At 34.0% G+C, this 16,170-nt stretch overlaps 1 protein-coding gene across 3 annotated transcripts in view; it reads right to left on the reverse strand.

The window, feature by feature from the left end:
- Positions 1 to 16,170, reverse strand: part of LOC118186485 (adenylate cyclase type 2-like) — a 216,462-nt gene that overhangs the window by 159,946 nt on the left and 40,346 nt on the right. The window contains exon 1 of one of the 3 annotated variants that reach the window (XM_035356586.2): positions 11,757 to 11,853. The exons of the other annotated variants lie outside the window; for them this stretch is intronic. Within the exon in view, the coding sequence (XP_035212477.2) occupies positions 11,757 to 11,776 (20 nt within the window). The 5' untranslated portion in view covers positions 11,777 to 11,853. Of the gene's footprint in view, positions 1 to 11,756; positions 11,854 to 16,170 lie in introns of those variants that run through there. 3 annotated transcript variants of the gene reach the window in all.

The following is a 16,170-nucleotide window of genomic DNA, read 5'->3' on the forward strand; positions in this document are numbered from 1 at the left end:
TTTATGTATACGTGTTCAACACTGCCTCCAACACTCAAAACACTAACGTGTTAAAATTCAATATAACAAGACCTCGTAACACACCCTATCTTCAACTCTAAACCCTGAGGTACTATTCTGAAAGTGGCTAACTCTGAAGTGTAGCGTCAGAGAGCCTAACTACATTCATTCAACCTTTAACACATATTCGCCATAATTTGGTCTTTTTACAGTCACACGAATAAGTTTAAAATTTTTTGGCATTACTTTCACTTTTACCATATCACAGTATTTCTTAACATTTAAAATAACAGTTCACATTGTATATAAGAACATATTAACATGCCGTTAATTTTACGCATTTTAAAAACATACATTAGTAGTACATTGTTAACTTCTATTCTTTTCCAAGCAAGTGTCAATTCTTCTACATTGAAATACTGCATTTCAAAAGTCTTTCAGACTAAAACTTCTTTCTTGCCAGAATGTTTTAAATAAAATTTATACAATAACTTTTACAATATTTAAGTATTTACACATTCCTATTATACATCAACTTTAGTTTTACGCGCGAGTAATTGAAAAACATAATACCAAAATCGGTAACAACTCATTTCTCGCCTTTTTGGCGATAAAGGTAGACCTCACATGAGGTAAAACTTCTTGAAATCTGCCATTTGCAGTAAGAATGAAAGATTAACTTAAGTTTGCAAAGTAACATAAAATTTTACTTATCTTTGTGATATTCGGACATTCTTTTCTGAGCCCAGTCCTGGAAGGTAGCGCAGATTCTCGTTTGATTTATCCTCCTTCTTGTGCGGGCTCGCCCTTCAGTGCCTTCCTCTAGAAGCTTTCTTTTTCCTCCAGTTCGGTCACCCTTGAATACCTTCTTTTTCGCCTCTGCCTTTGGTCTTGGCCGTTTGATGGCAGCTGGTCTTGGCGGAACCGGGACACTTCTTCCGCGTTCCTGCTTGGACCTCGTTGTTGGCCGTTCAAATTTTCCTTGTACCTTTTCCTCCGCCGCTGGTGGCCCTTCCGCAGTTCGGCGAAATTTGCTGCGGAGATTCCTGTCCGATGAGTAGATCTTCCGTTTGGGAGCCGGGTTATAGTTGCCGTTATTTCTCCTGGCTTTCTTTGCATTCGTCGTACTTCTCCCTTCTTCATTCTGGGGGTGTTCGTGAGCTCTCTTTTCTGGACGGAGGAACGGCTTCTTTTTCTTGTTACCTTCAAATTTCCAGCGGGGAAACTTTCTTTTGAATTGCTCCTGCCTCCTAATGGCTTGCCCTTGTACTTGTCGTTGTTCCACCTCTGGAGCTTGTGCCTGCCGTGCCGGATCCTGCAAAACATCTTTGAAAATTTGCATTTTATTACGATCATAGTAGGGTTTTATTTGATCAATTTTTGCGGAGCATGTTTCACCATTCCTGGCTTTTAACACCACTACAGCGTGAGTTATTTTTTCTATGACATATGGTCCTTCAAATCGTGGAAAAAATTTGGCGGTTTTATCTTCTGGTGCTGAAGAAAGTGAATGCTTAATTTTCAATACTTCATCTCCTACTTTATAAGTTACTCCCCGTCGTTTCAAGTCGTAATAAAGTTTTTGTTTTCTCTGTGCTACTTCTGTATTCTTTTTTGCTTCTTTAATTAATTTTTCTATATCACCCATTTTAAATTCTGGGGCTCTTTGTTGCACATAAAATAATTTATCTAACGGCGTTAAAAATAACTCAGCAGAAGTTTTGCCCGTTGTATCATGTTTTGCGGTCCTAAGGGCGAAAGCAAATTCATTGACATAGTTATCTCAGCTTTTATGAAAATTTTTAACATAACTACATATAATTTTCACTATATTTCTATTGAACCGTTCCGCTATATTTGATTGCGGCCGATACGGGACCATTTTTAAATGACGTATGCCCAGTTTTTGGCACATGTCTTCAAATACATTACTTACAAATTGAGGACCATTATCCGATATAACTGTTAGAGGCGCCCCGTATTTTAAAATATATTTATTTAAAATAGAATCAGTAACTAATTTCGCGGAGGCTCGTTTTAAGGGAACAATTTCGGTCCACTTACTAAAATGGTCAACCATAACAAGGAGATGTATCTTGTAATCTGATGAGCAATGTATTATGACTTTATGTTTATATTATCTGAATAATTGAAACATTTCTGGCAAAATGTTTACGCCTTGAAGGGAGAAGACCCTTCTGAACTCCGAATGAAATTCGCACAGCCCTTCTTTTTCCATATCAAACTGATATCTATTTAATACTGAATTTTATTTAACTTTTAAACAGCAAATATTTTCTATAGATTTTCCTGAAAATACATTGCTCAAATAAACAAAGCAAATAAAAAATAAGAACGGGAGTAACGATTATAACGCCATTTAGCGAAGAAATAGAAAAGAAATATTATAAATTAAAATTCTCTTCTTGCTTATGCCTAATTACTTTGTATTAATAAAAGATGTGAAGTGACAAGCGAAAAAAATATGCGCAGGAAGATAATTTCAGCATTTCCAAAGAAATTGTTTTTTAAAGACAAGACGGTATAAATTGATATAGAAAGTTTGTGGTTAAATTACAGATTTCTGTAAGAAATTCTACAGATAATGTAGAATCACTAAATGAAGCAATTTTATCATGTATGGGAGCTAATATTCCGATTAAAATTACGCAGGATACTCGGCAATTTTAAGAACCTGATCCAACAACTGACTGGTCATGAGGCAAATAAATAATCACACTAACGTTTACAGAGGATACCGTGAGTCAACAATGTAAATGTCACGCAACCTCGAATGACGTCACTCGTGATGTCATAGAAGCTAAATTGCTTAAGATATCTGTCTAGAAATTTCATGATCATCCTTAATTAGGTTTCTTTTTTAAGTGATACATACAAGAAGATATATCATATCTCTTTAATTCTATGACGTAGCCTTCTCCCCATGGAATTCTAATTTAAACAGATGTGTGACTGTTGTGGATTATTTGAAGCTGATTATTAAAAAATATTTATTTGACTCAATTTAGAATCTCATTTCATGCATTTTATTTTCTGTTATTAGTGTTTAAATTAATAATACATTGGTGGTATCTTAGAATCGAAAAATATGATACGTATCTGCAGAATGCATTTTTAATAACAGATATTTTGTTGCTTTTCACAGAAAACGATAACATTTTCAAATTATTTTTCCTAAGTAAATAATATATGAAGTCAGGTACATATTTACAAAATTAGAAGGCTAGGACAAAGCCCCTTGAGGAGGTATCCCTTCCAAAATTTGTTTCAACGTAGCAGATAGCACTGATGCTATTTACACTAAGTATTTCGTGTAATAACTATTAATTTAATATTTTTTCATTTAAAGTTGTTTTAAAAAAAACTTTTATTTGTTGAATAAAATACAAGCTTTTACATTCTAAACCACAGTCTTATTTTTTTCAGAAAGTAGGTTAGATTAAATACTTATCAGCCTAGAAAAAATCATTGAAGTAAAAAAATCTGAAAGGATTGAGATTTAAAAGTTGCAGCAGAGAATTTTCAAAGCCTCTGGTATGTATACGAGCGAAAGGCAAGCATTCGACAAAATGTTATTGATTTGAAAAGTGATACATGGCAAAAGTGATTCGACTCAAAAGTGAGGCTACGTTATACGCTTTATAAGCGATATACATTATCACCCAAAGAACAGTTATTCAATAACATGATATTTTTAGCGTTATGAACGTCTATGCGTTATGGGAATAACAAAAATGTGTTTTAAGCGTTACTAATAGAATTTAAATATTAACAGATATTTACAACAATGTCGATTCTGTTAGCAATTATATAGCACAGAAGTATGTTCTGTACATGTATATGTATATATATATATCAAGGACTTTCGATTTGCAAAGTGAGGATCGAGACTACATCTGTTGCGACAAAACATAGAACACACACACAGACACACCAAAAAAAAAAAAAAAGGGGGGGGGGGAAGAATTTTGGATATTTTGCGAATTAAAATTAGGGTAAATAAGAACCTTAGTTTTTGACGCAGATTGTGAATAAAAGTCTGGTGATTTCGAGGGTCATCAAATACAGGTCCCTTTTCTTAAGGACGCAATAATAACAACAATTATTGTGGTTTCAGAGCAAAATATTTTTTCTCCTGAAGAATAGGAACCCGCGTTTGATACCTTTTGAAAACAATAGAGTTTTATTCAAAATCTGCGAAGGATAAGGCTGCTTTTTGTCTAATTTAAAATTTTATTTGAAGTCTTTTGCTTCTAATTTTATCTTTTAATTTTTCCGCTAGGATTTTGAAATATATAAAACATAGAAAATCTGGCCTGTTTTAAATATTGTAAAAGGATTCGGAAACTCCCCTAAAATGTGAAGGCCAGGGACAGTTGTCCCGCTTCCCGTTGAGTAAATCAGACTCTGTATAAAAGCAAATAATTTAGAAGATTATTCTTTATAGCAGTTGTCTTCGAACTCTGTCGATTTAGGGAACCCTTAAAATTGTAATTTCTAGTGGAAAACTTTTATGTGAAAAATGATTATTTTAAAAAAAATTTACTCATAAAAACTAAAATATTTCGTATTATTTTAAGCAATAATGATAATGATGGACACAGATCAAATAAAAAATTTTAAATACCAAAAAATCTGAAAGTCTTCAGATTTTATATTACGCCCAAAGAGGTATTTATTTAACGTTTTGTGTGTTACCTTTATTTGTTAAATATCATGTTCTTCGCACTTAAACCATAAAATTCAATTCAAGAGCAATATCGCAAAATAATTTTAAAATGAGCTTATCTTTAGAACTTCCGATACAGACTCACACGCAGGAGATAAAAATGTTTTTCTGTCCAACGTTGCCATCGCTCGCTTTTAAATCTTTGAGTTTGTTAATAAAAAATTCATTAAAGTTTCACAAAATACGAAATCGGTAATAAAACAGATTCCAAATTTCAAATTTGGGCTTCTACTTGCCCATATTCGTAGAAGGATTATGTCATTCAAAATTTGATGGCTCTATGTACCGTTGTTTTATCACAATGCGAGAAATATACATACATTTATGCATATTTTTCATTATTTAATATCTTCAAACATAGTAATGCAGGGCTTTAATATTTGGTGGCAACAATTTGAAATGCGAAACGTCATTTATAGTGAACCAACGCAAAATGCTAAAACGAAATTAATAGCCCTTCAGGGAAAATTGACCCTTTGGTCTAAATATTTAACTAATTACTTTAGATGTTTGGCATATGGTGTTAAAAATTTTTTCGAACTTTGATTTCGACTAGCTGGTCTCTGGAGGAGATGCATGGAAACCTGAGAGTCTGGCAACGGTTTCGGCAACTAATTTTTGTTGCCAAACTTAGCGATAGATCGCCAAAAGTCGCCAAATTTGGTGATAAATAGTAGTCACCAAAACCATTGCCAGCTTGGCGATATCTCGCCAAATTAGTGAAATAGCCATTTACTCAATATTAACTAGAAATGTCGACAAATTCGGTGACATTTAGGTCCCCTTCCTGTATCACCGTAATAGGTATTGTAATTGAATATTATGTGATGTTTTGTGTAACTGTATCTGTATTTGGCCTTCATATGCTTTCCAGTGAAAGTACTAGAAATTTCTCGACTATACTATATAAGGCCGGATAGAGCATCTGTTGCGAATAGTTTTGAGTTGTTAGTTCAGAGAGACTTCGAAGTGTTGAAATCTTCGCCTTTTAGATGTACCTTGTTTTTTTTTTTTTTTTTTTTTTTTTTTTTTGTTTTTTTTTGAAAAAGTACATCTAAAAGTTAGTTTGAAGTGTGATTAATGATTGTACTCTTTGCTACTGTGAACACCTGTGCGAATATTTCTGTGGCAATTCCAGAACTCTGGAGTGAGATAAATAAAATAAATTTTGATAAATAAAAAAATAATAAATATTTTGATAGATAAAATAAACGTTATCAATGGAAGCTGTGTGTATTCAATCAATTACGAACCCTTACGCACGCAACAATATGTATTGTTGTCAGCTCATAAATTAAAATAGTTACTGTTGAATAAAATTAAAACGTAACTCAAATATAAATCAAATTTTAAAAGCTCCGATACTTTTTTGAAATGGAAAATGTTATGAACTGAAAAATGTTACAATGATAAAATACGATATCTCTCTATAAATAGAATTAAGAAGAGTATGTAGATCTTCGTAATCTATACGTTACTATGAAATTGAACCATCACCATTCAGTTTTATTTTGGATGAGGAAGTTAAAAGATAAAAAAGATACAAACCAGAGTTAAAAACTTTGAGAACGATACACTGGTGATCCGAAAGTCGTACATATCAAGCATTCAAAATCGTGGAGTTCCAAAATGAATGACACCCTTATAATGTTATAAGTAACACATCACTTGAAATTTCAGTTACAGTTTAAGCTAGTGCAAGATGGTCATGACGTTTCCCCAAGAGGAGCGAAGTTTTATGATTGAGTATTATCTCGTAACACACTCTTAAGGAAAAGTTGTTGAAGTGTTTAAAGAGTTCTAAAAGTCCGTGAACCTAAAAGGTCAACAATTTTTCCGCCTGGTAACTTAATTTAGAAAAAAAAAATGGAAGCGTTTACAGTAAAAACGAAATGACCACCCATCTCTGCTGATTTCGGACAAAATTGAAGAAGTCTAGTAATAAATGTTGCAGTCACCAATAAGAGTGTGAGAAAACTGACATCGCAATAAAATTTATCAAATGAAAATGCACAAAAGACAATAAAACTAAATATTCATCAACATCGTGCTCGTGTAGCTTAAAAACTGAGAGCTGTCAATCAGCTTAAGTGGTTGCATTATAGTATGGCTCAAATTGTTCATTAATGCCAATGGAGAAGAAAGACCTTGTAGAAATTTTAGATATTTTTGGAAGCATGCAAGATGAAAAATGAGCAGTGCCTTCATCAAGAATCGAACCACAGACCTCTGGAATACCCTTCCAGCGTGCAGACCACCCCACCACGAAGGCATGCCAAGAAGGCGGGAGAAATAACCTTACACTGTTTTTAACGGATGAAGCTTGATTTCATCTAAACGGATATGTTGTTAAGAGCCACGACATTGAAAATTGGCGTCATTTGCACTGCGGGAAGAACTTCCCAAAATGCTTCTCGTTCTTGAAGAATTTAGGGAAGGCACTTAGTGGTGTATCAATTAGCTGTAAGTGTCTTCTGTTCCTTTAACTGTATGGCTTTGACCAGTCCTGTACTTCTCAAGAAAACGACATACACCACTTTTTTCCCCTGCTTGTTGCCTTATCACTATTGTTGGTTAAGGATCATCTTCAAAAACCCATACTTAACATTTTTGATGTTTTGGAAAGTCAAAAGACGGTATGAACAGTTCATCCCCTGTTATCTAACATGTCTAACTAGTTTTAGGATTTCTTTACTAATTCTGATACGCTTCAGCTTTGGTGCTCTGTTAATTTGTACGGAACCCAACGACAAACTAATATTTTCATGAGCAGTTCTTTGTGAATAATTTTGTGTGTATATATATATATATATATGCGGAACCAATGTTAATTCTGTATCAGTTGGTATGTACAGTGTTTATCATCGATTAACATTTTTCATATAGCTGACACTTTTCTGAGACTATAGCTGACAGAGGATATCCTGTATGGTTTTCATCCAGAAGAGAACTTCGGTTTCTACGTACTACGTTCTATGTAAACCATCTGAATATCACGAGATGAGGCTTTATTTCTGTGTGCTAATTGTGCACGTTGAAGGCACGTTTTTGATTTAGCCCCATTTTAAAATTATAAAAAAATCATAGCACAATAATGCTTTCGCGTCAGCTTCATTTTCCTTTCTTTCAAAAGTTATTTTACGATAGATGATAAGGTATTTTCTCCCTCTTCCCAATATGCCTTCGTGGTGTAACGGTAGCACATTCAAAGCATATTCGAGGCGTCCAGGTTCGCGTCCCGGCGAGAGCATTGCACATTTTTCATGTCTCCTGCTTTAAAACAACTGAATGATTCCACAAAATAAATTGCCACAAATTATCCTCTACGTATATATAAAAGATTTCAAATTTATCTACTTAATAAATAATGGATTTTAGCACACATTTTCGGCCCCGGTCTCAAAATTTTCAGAGCTACCTACGTACCGACATCATCCAGAAATTTCTTGCATTGCTTGAAGACCATGACTAACTTGAGGATCAAAAGTTAGTTTTGAGGATGAAACATTTGCAGTATTTGACACCAAACAAAATTTAATCTGAAAAATTCCACCTCTCAGAACACAATTTTTTATCTTCGGTCAGATATCTGACATCAAATTCCACCAACATTACAGCAGCCGTCCAGCTAGCCATCAAATTGGTAGATGATAAAACGAGGTATGGAACATTCAAATCCTCGAACCTCAAGAATCCTACGAAAAGATTCGAGATTCTAAAATAGGAATCTTTGCGGCTTTATTCGTCATTCGAATCTTTCAAATTCTAACCTGAAAACCGTTAAACACGTTTTAACATCGAGCTTTGGTAAGTTATTCACGTCGAGTAGAGGTTGTTCGTTAAAAAAAATGTGCGCGATTGTTCCAGTTCTGTGGGCCTAGTCACCAATATCACCTCTTATGAGTCTAGGTGCAACATACTTAAATTTCTGAAGAGAATTTAGAGCTCTGAGCTTATTGGTAATTCCCCTCCTATACGTTTTTTTTTTTTTTTTTTGTTTTGTTTAAAAAACGGAATCAAAGGAATCAAAGAGGAATACAAGAATGAAAAACTTTTAAACGTCACTCAATTTTCTTGATCGTCAAATTAAACTGGAAAATTGATTTTCAAAATTAAACAACTTTAATTAAATACTTTCTAGAGACATAAGGTAATTTTTTGGAAGCCGGAGAGATGAAAAATGAGCAACGCCTTCGTCGGGAATCGAACCACGGGCCTCTGGAATATGCGTCCAGCGTGCGGACCACTACACCACAAAGGCACGCTAAGAAGGCAGGAGAAATATCTCCATTACCCTTTAGTTCGTGCAGCACTGTAGAGACATTAGGTTTTTTTGGAAGCAGGAAACTTGAAAAATGAGCAACGCCTTGGCCGGGAATCGAACCACGGACCTCTGGAATACGCGCCCAGTGTGCAGACCACTACACCACGAAGGCACGCTAAGGCGGTGGGGAGAAATATCTTATAACTTGATTTACTAAATTTCACTTATATCTTATAAGGTAATTCTCCCGCTTTCCTAGCGTGCCTTCGTGGTGTAGTGGTTCTGCACACTGGTCCGGTATTCCAGAGGTCCGTGGTTTGACTCCCGGCGAAGACGGTTGCTAATTTTTCTTCTCTCCGGATTTTCTCCAATTAACCTAATGTCTCTACAGTCTTATTAAATATAGATGTATTTTTGAATCCTGATTCCTAGCATTGGTTTTCATTTCACGCAAATTTAAAATGTAACTCTTGTTAAAAACTTTTAACATTAAGCGTTTTACTCTTACACTTCTCATTTTTATACCGTCAGTTGCTAAATAAATACTATTCCTGAACACTGGAAGTTCAATTCGAGTCTAAAACCGGATGAAAGGACTAGCTGCATCGGCTTTTTTATAGTCCCTATGCATCCTTTATTTAGCGTAAACATGAGCTAGTTTCCCATAGAAAGCCTTCCACGAAGGCATTCCATGCCTTATTTAGAGGGTCCTAGCGTACTTTGCCGTTATCAATAATTCATTCTAACAACAGTCCTTATGATTCATGCATGAAGAAGTCGAAAAAATTTAGAATTTGGATTCGAGAAAATTTAGGGTTCGTTATGTTTCTAAATAAAATCCAAAATAATGCTATCATTGTCGAAACTAGCAGATGCGTTGACGAGAAACAGCAACAGATTTTAATGCAGTCGTCTAATGTTTTCTTCCAGAAAAAAAAAAAATATTCATCAACTGACAAGGTCCGAGAGACTCTTTGACGGATGTGTTTACACAGCCGGAGGTGATTTAACGATGTATGTCGAGGCCTTGAGGATTAATGTTTCTTCATCATTTCTTAGAAGAAACACATATATAAAAATATTCATGCAGGATTTAAAAATCTTCTAAAGATATCGATCCATATAAATAGCAATGCCATTGATTCAGAAATCTAAATTCCCCCCCCCCCTCCGAATGTTGATCGACAGAGTTCGTGACCTTTTAAACAGAAGTACAATTACATTAAAAAACTTAAAATGTAATAACAATTTATAAACCTTACGCTTCAGAGCTTTAATTAAATATACCACAAATTTATTTATGTAATTACTTGGAGAGTTAGAGTCGTTTATTGCGTAGATAGAATGATGAAACTTGGAAACCAATTTAGTTTCAGATTCATGGAATTTATTTGCAGACGATTTTCATCTTGAGACGCAAGTAAATCGCTACGTTTTAACCGGAATCAGTCGAGCAGAAATGGACGACGCTTTCAGAAGCTTGAGAAAGTGTCAAAAGGTTTTGATTCTCTTCCGGCTGATTTGAAATAATGAAATCTTGTTCGTTGATTAGCTAAAATGTTTCGTTATGTAAGATCGCATGCTACAGATTAATTTGATTTTAAGTACCGATTTAGTTAAGTCTTTCTCGTTATGTAAATAATGAGAAGGGAAAAAAGAATTAAGCAAATTAAACTAAATTAGAGAATTAAGGGCATATTACAAATTTAGGTTAAAATTTTTCTTTGCACTTTTTATTTTGAATATCCCTCCACCCTCCCCTTTCAAAGAGAAAAAGACTTAGCGACAGAAAAGCTTTGAGAGAAAAAGCATTAGAGCAGAAAAAATAAAAAAAAAATTTAATTTGGAAAATACAAATCCATAAAATTTTGTTCTAAATTCTTAAATAATACATAATATAAATCTTGAACATTGTATTTTTGAGAATAAATGAAATTTTTAGAATCCTATTGAGATTTGAAAGTCTAATCTTGTAAAAGTTCTTGTTTCTAAAAGTAATTTATAAGAGTGCTATTCATTATCAATATTTCAGCCTAATTTCATAAAATTCCTTGTTTTTGGAAAGTCTACATGACGATTATGATTGTTCAAGCAAAACTTTTGTTTTCGCAGTATATCACTAATATAGAAATTGTATATACCCATTACATATTTTGAATAATCAGAACAAATTTCAAAATTTTAAAACACACTAATTTTTATTTATAAGAAATAAATTTTAACGTCGTAAATATTATAATATTCTAAATTATGGTTTCCTTTTTATTATTTTATTTCTAATTTCTTATGTAACACAAAACTGGAAGGCTCCACAGTGCTTCAAGACAAGCTTTTCAATCAAACTGAGCGTTTATACTTTAACTGACTCACGTGTTAATTCATCAGTGACTAAGGGATGCTCTTTTATACATAAATTCTGCTACTAAGCAATTTATATGTAATTAAATATAAAAACTTCTCCCGTGTTAAATCTTTACTAATATTACCGCTGTTTTATTAACTGTTATTTGACTATCATAAGCATACACTTGGAATTTTGTGGAATTGATAAACAATTTAATTCTAATATTTTGATGCTATGTTTGTTATTTAATTAATTAATGTTTCAATCAATAAGAAGTTAAATTCTATTTTGCTTTAAGGGAAGAACAGTCCGGTATATGTAGCACAATTTATACAGCAATAATATGCAGTACATAATTACAAAAAACCAAGCCTTAAAGAAATCAAGATAAAAATTACCTTTTCACTTCGAGAATCATATTTCTTTTTGCTGGAAATTTAGAATTCCGTTAGGCCTTTCAAACGCCTATCGGATGTTGTCGAAAGTGAAAGCAAAATATGCAGACAAATACGTTTGTTAAAAACACACTTGACGCTTTAGTAAGATAGCGTTATCAATTTGTCGATTTGGATACGAAATATGCATGGCACAATTTACAGCAGTGGGAATTCTTAAGTACCTACGTATCAACAAGAATATAATGCTTTAAATAAATCTAAAATACGTTTTAAATACCGGTCTAAACTACATTCTACAACATGATAATATTAAAATTATATAAATTTATGGTTGTTTGCTTGTAATTTATGTATTTTACAGTGTTATATATTATTTTTATTTACTTATCTAATTATTTATGATTTTTTATATAATGATTTTACTGTGTATTATTCAATCGAGCTTATGACCATTTATTATGCTTTTGTTTTGTTTATTTTCCCCCAGCAATATGTTATAGATCTTTTAATTTTGAACCGATCAGCAGTTGAATTGCTAGAATAGCTCAAGCAGAACCAAGGAATGTGGGAAAAACTCTCCCATCAAACTTCGACTTCAATTTTTGTTGCCGAGATGGCAATAGTTTTTGTCAACATCGAGACTTTTTGGATGTTTCTGGAAAATGTGTTTTTAAAGCCTAGAGACAATTTTTCTCTTAATTTTCAGAAAGGTTTGTGCAACGTCCAAAATATCAACTGCATTGGAGCTGAGCGTCAGTCAATTCAGTTATCCATTTACAGTCGGGTTTTGTTGAATTGCGTAAGATTGCAGTAAATCTATAAATGAGGTGAAGTGAACGGCTATAAATGGCCAACCAGTTAAGGAATTCAGTAACACTACTGAGTTCAAAGCCTGCGAATAGTTCGCTATACAACAATTCGCTGGCTAATTGATGCTTTAGGTTTCTGCTCTGTGAGCGATTTGAATGATCTGCGACATTTCTCACATACTAAAGAGAGTTTGTTGTATTTTTACTTCCTTGGTACAAAGTAAAAAGGAAGTATTGTAATCGCGAAAAATTTCAGGCAGCATATTTCAACGAAAATATCCATTTTGACCGCTATCGAATGCAATTTAACAATGTTTTTGCGTATATTAAGAAAGGACAGAATAAAAAACTCTTTTCTTCCAAAAAATTATAAAACTGCTTTAAAATGGATTCTGAAGAGAATTTTTCGTGGCGTCTGTACGAACGTATGTACGTACGTATCTCGAATAACTTAAAAACGAGTAGCCTCAGAATGTTGAAATTTTGGATATAGGACTGCTATTACATGTAGATGTGCACCTCGTATTTTGGTTGCAATCGGCCGCACCAAACGTACATAAATATATTTATATATATATATCCACTCTTTTACCCGGCTCAGTGATCTCAGTTTCTTTACTCTTATATGTTTGTAAATTGTACATTTTTTGCTTTAAAAATGATTGAATTATGTTGTTCTTATCTTCTGGTTAAGGTTTTTATGCCTTTAGTAAATCTGTATTCAATATATTTAGAATTATCAACAATTTTAAAGTTGTTTAAGTGCCGCTAAGCCTAATAATTTTTTTGATGGCGGCCATTGCTTGTTTACATTTAAAACAGCACAATAGTGGATTTGTTGCCAATCTAGAGAAACTTAGCTTCGCAACTACAAAGATAACTATTGCGAATTAAATCATGCTTAATCCTTTCTGGAATTTTTTCGAGGAAATAAGTGTTTAAGATTTACTTCGTAATTTTTAATACAGATATTTTGAGTTTATGTATTTTTTCATTGTTGCGAAGTGAGAACTGAATTAATTGAATGAGAAATACTCATTCGTCTGTGAAAAACTGTTTCCTTTTTGTTTTGTTTGTTTAATTTCTTTTATACATCTTTCTAGCTTTATTATAGTATTTGAATAGAACATGTGGCAACGATTAGATAATTTGTGGTGATGGCGATAAGGAGCGCGCCTTGCGCCCTCCGATAAGTGTGGCAACCCTAGAAGAGAAGTTTCTTACGAGTAGCGAGCAGAGCGAAACAGGCAGGCTGTCGGGGAGTATGCGCGATGTTCCTAAATAAAGCTTAATTTTTATTGTGCACTATGTCTTGTTAATATTTATATTAATGCAGTACGAACATAATCTGTGATATGGAATTCGAGGATTGGTGGTAAAAACATAACCGGAAATCTCCATAATGGTAACCCGGACTGTGTTAAATCGTATGAACAGTTCTCAAGCACTTTCGGTTTTGACTACAAGCCATCACTCAAGATCTCCAAACCAGAAGTAATGGATTACATCGGTTTTCGTCCTCCGGATCCAGATGAGTAGTAATTATAGATCATTTTATAATTCTGTTTTCTACTTATCATTTAATTTCATTTTCTTTAGTTAAATTTTTCCTTTTATTTTGGCTTAAAAACCTTGCACAATGTCTGATGTTTATGCCGTCCAAATTCCGGTTTATAACCGATCAGACCCATCTTTATGGTTTATTATGTGTGAAAGTACCTTTGCTCTTGCCACCCCCAAACCTATCACAGAATCCATTACTAAATATAATTACGTAGTTGCTCATCTTCCTCCAGATATTGCTTCAATAGTACGGGATTTACTTATGAAACCAGACCCTATTGATCCATATACAAAGCTCAAAACTGAGTTAATAAATCGTTCAGGAGAATCTTCTCAGCAAGAAATTCGCCAGTTATTATCTGGAGAAGAATTAGGTTCTCGAAAACCTTCCGATTTGCTTAGAAATATGAAACGTCGAGCAGAATCTTTAAATGTTCCTGATAACTTAATGTTAGAATTATTCCTTCAACGTTTGCCTTCGACTGTTCAGTCTATTTTGGCAGCGGTGTCCAATTTAACTGTAGATAAAGCTGCAGAAATTGCCGACAGAATTTTAGAAGTAAATCCAACCCCAGGGACTTGTGCCGTTTCTCGCACAGTCGATCAGTCTCTTGAGGATAAATTATTTAAACAAATAGAAAAATTAAACAAACGTATTGATCGCATTTCTCTTTCTCGTGGTCGCTCGCCAAATCGCGGAGATCGCAATAAGGAAAGAAGCAATTCCAAAAGGAGAGATTATTCTGTTTGCTGGTATCATAGACGTTTTGGGAAAAAGTGTAGAGATGACAAATGTACAAAACCTTGTTCATGGCAGGGAAACGAAACCAGCAAAGAATAGAGGCGACTTATTCTTTACCTCAAGTTTCACGTCGCCTGTTCGTTCGTGACCGTAGAACAAACCTTTCATTCTTGGTCGATACCGGCTCTGACGTGTCCTTACTTCCAGCAAATAATTCTCAAAAACGGAATTCGTCCCAACAAACACTTTTCGCTGCTAATTCTTCTACTATTCATGTTTATGGTCAAAAAACACTTTCCTTGGATTTCAAATTAAGACGACAGTTTACATGGACTTTTCTTATAGCAAATGTTAGTACACCGATTCTTGGAGCAGATTTTCTCCATTTCTTTGAATTGGTGCCTGATCTCAGAAACAAATGTCTCAAAGATTTAAAAACGCATTTTAAAACCGTCGGTTGCGTGAAAAATGCAAGCATTTATTCAGTAAAAACTGTATTTAGTGATACACCATATCACAAAATTTTAAAAGAATTTCCTTCAGTTACTAGATTACCAGATCCTAACCAACCTGTTAAACATAACACCGTTCATTATATCATAACTAAAGGTCCACCTGTGGTTGCAAAACCTCGTCGGTTAGCTCCAGATCGCTTAGAAATAGCAAAACAAGAATTTCAAACTATGATGCAATTGGGGCATTTGAGACCTTCGAGCAGCAATTATGCATCCCCACTTCACATGGTTCCAAAAAAGGGAAGTCTGGAATGGAGACCTGTAGGAGATTATTGAGCATTGAACGCTCAAACAATAAAAGACAAATACCCTATTCCATGTTTAGCCGATTTTACTGCTGCATTGCACGGTACTAAAATTTTTAGTCATGTCGACCTGATTAAGGCATACCATCAAATACCAATTAACCCAGCCGACATCCACAAAACCGCCATATGCACACCATTCGGTTTATTCGAAAGTATCCGTATGCAATTCGGCTTATGCAATGCATCTGCAACTTTTCAACGTTTTATAGATGAAGTCACGCGGGATTTAGAAGGCGTTTACGCTTTTGTCGATGACTTGCTCATAGCCTCTAAGGATTCTGAGGAACATTGCAGGCATTTGAAAGCTTTATTTTCCAAACTTCAGGAATATGGACTTTGCATAAATGTTTCAAAATGCACCTTTGGTCAAACATCTATTGATTTCTTAGGTTTTCACCTTAGTGAAAACGGAATTGAACCTCTTCCTGACAAAGTCAAATGTATTTTAGATTTTCCTCAACCTACCACTCTCACTCA

Source organism: Stegodyphus dumicola, chromosome 4, assembly GCF_044657685.1.
Source record: "Stegodyphus dumicola isolate Sdum_Otavi_A_Nest chromosome 4, ASM4465768v1".
Lineage (NCBI taxonomy): Eukaryota > Metazoa > Arthropoda > Arachnida > Araneae > Eresidae > Stegodyphus > Stegodyphus dumicola.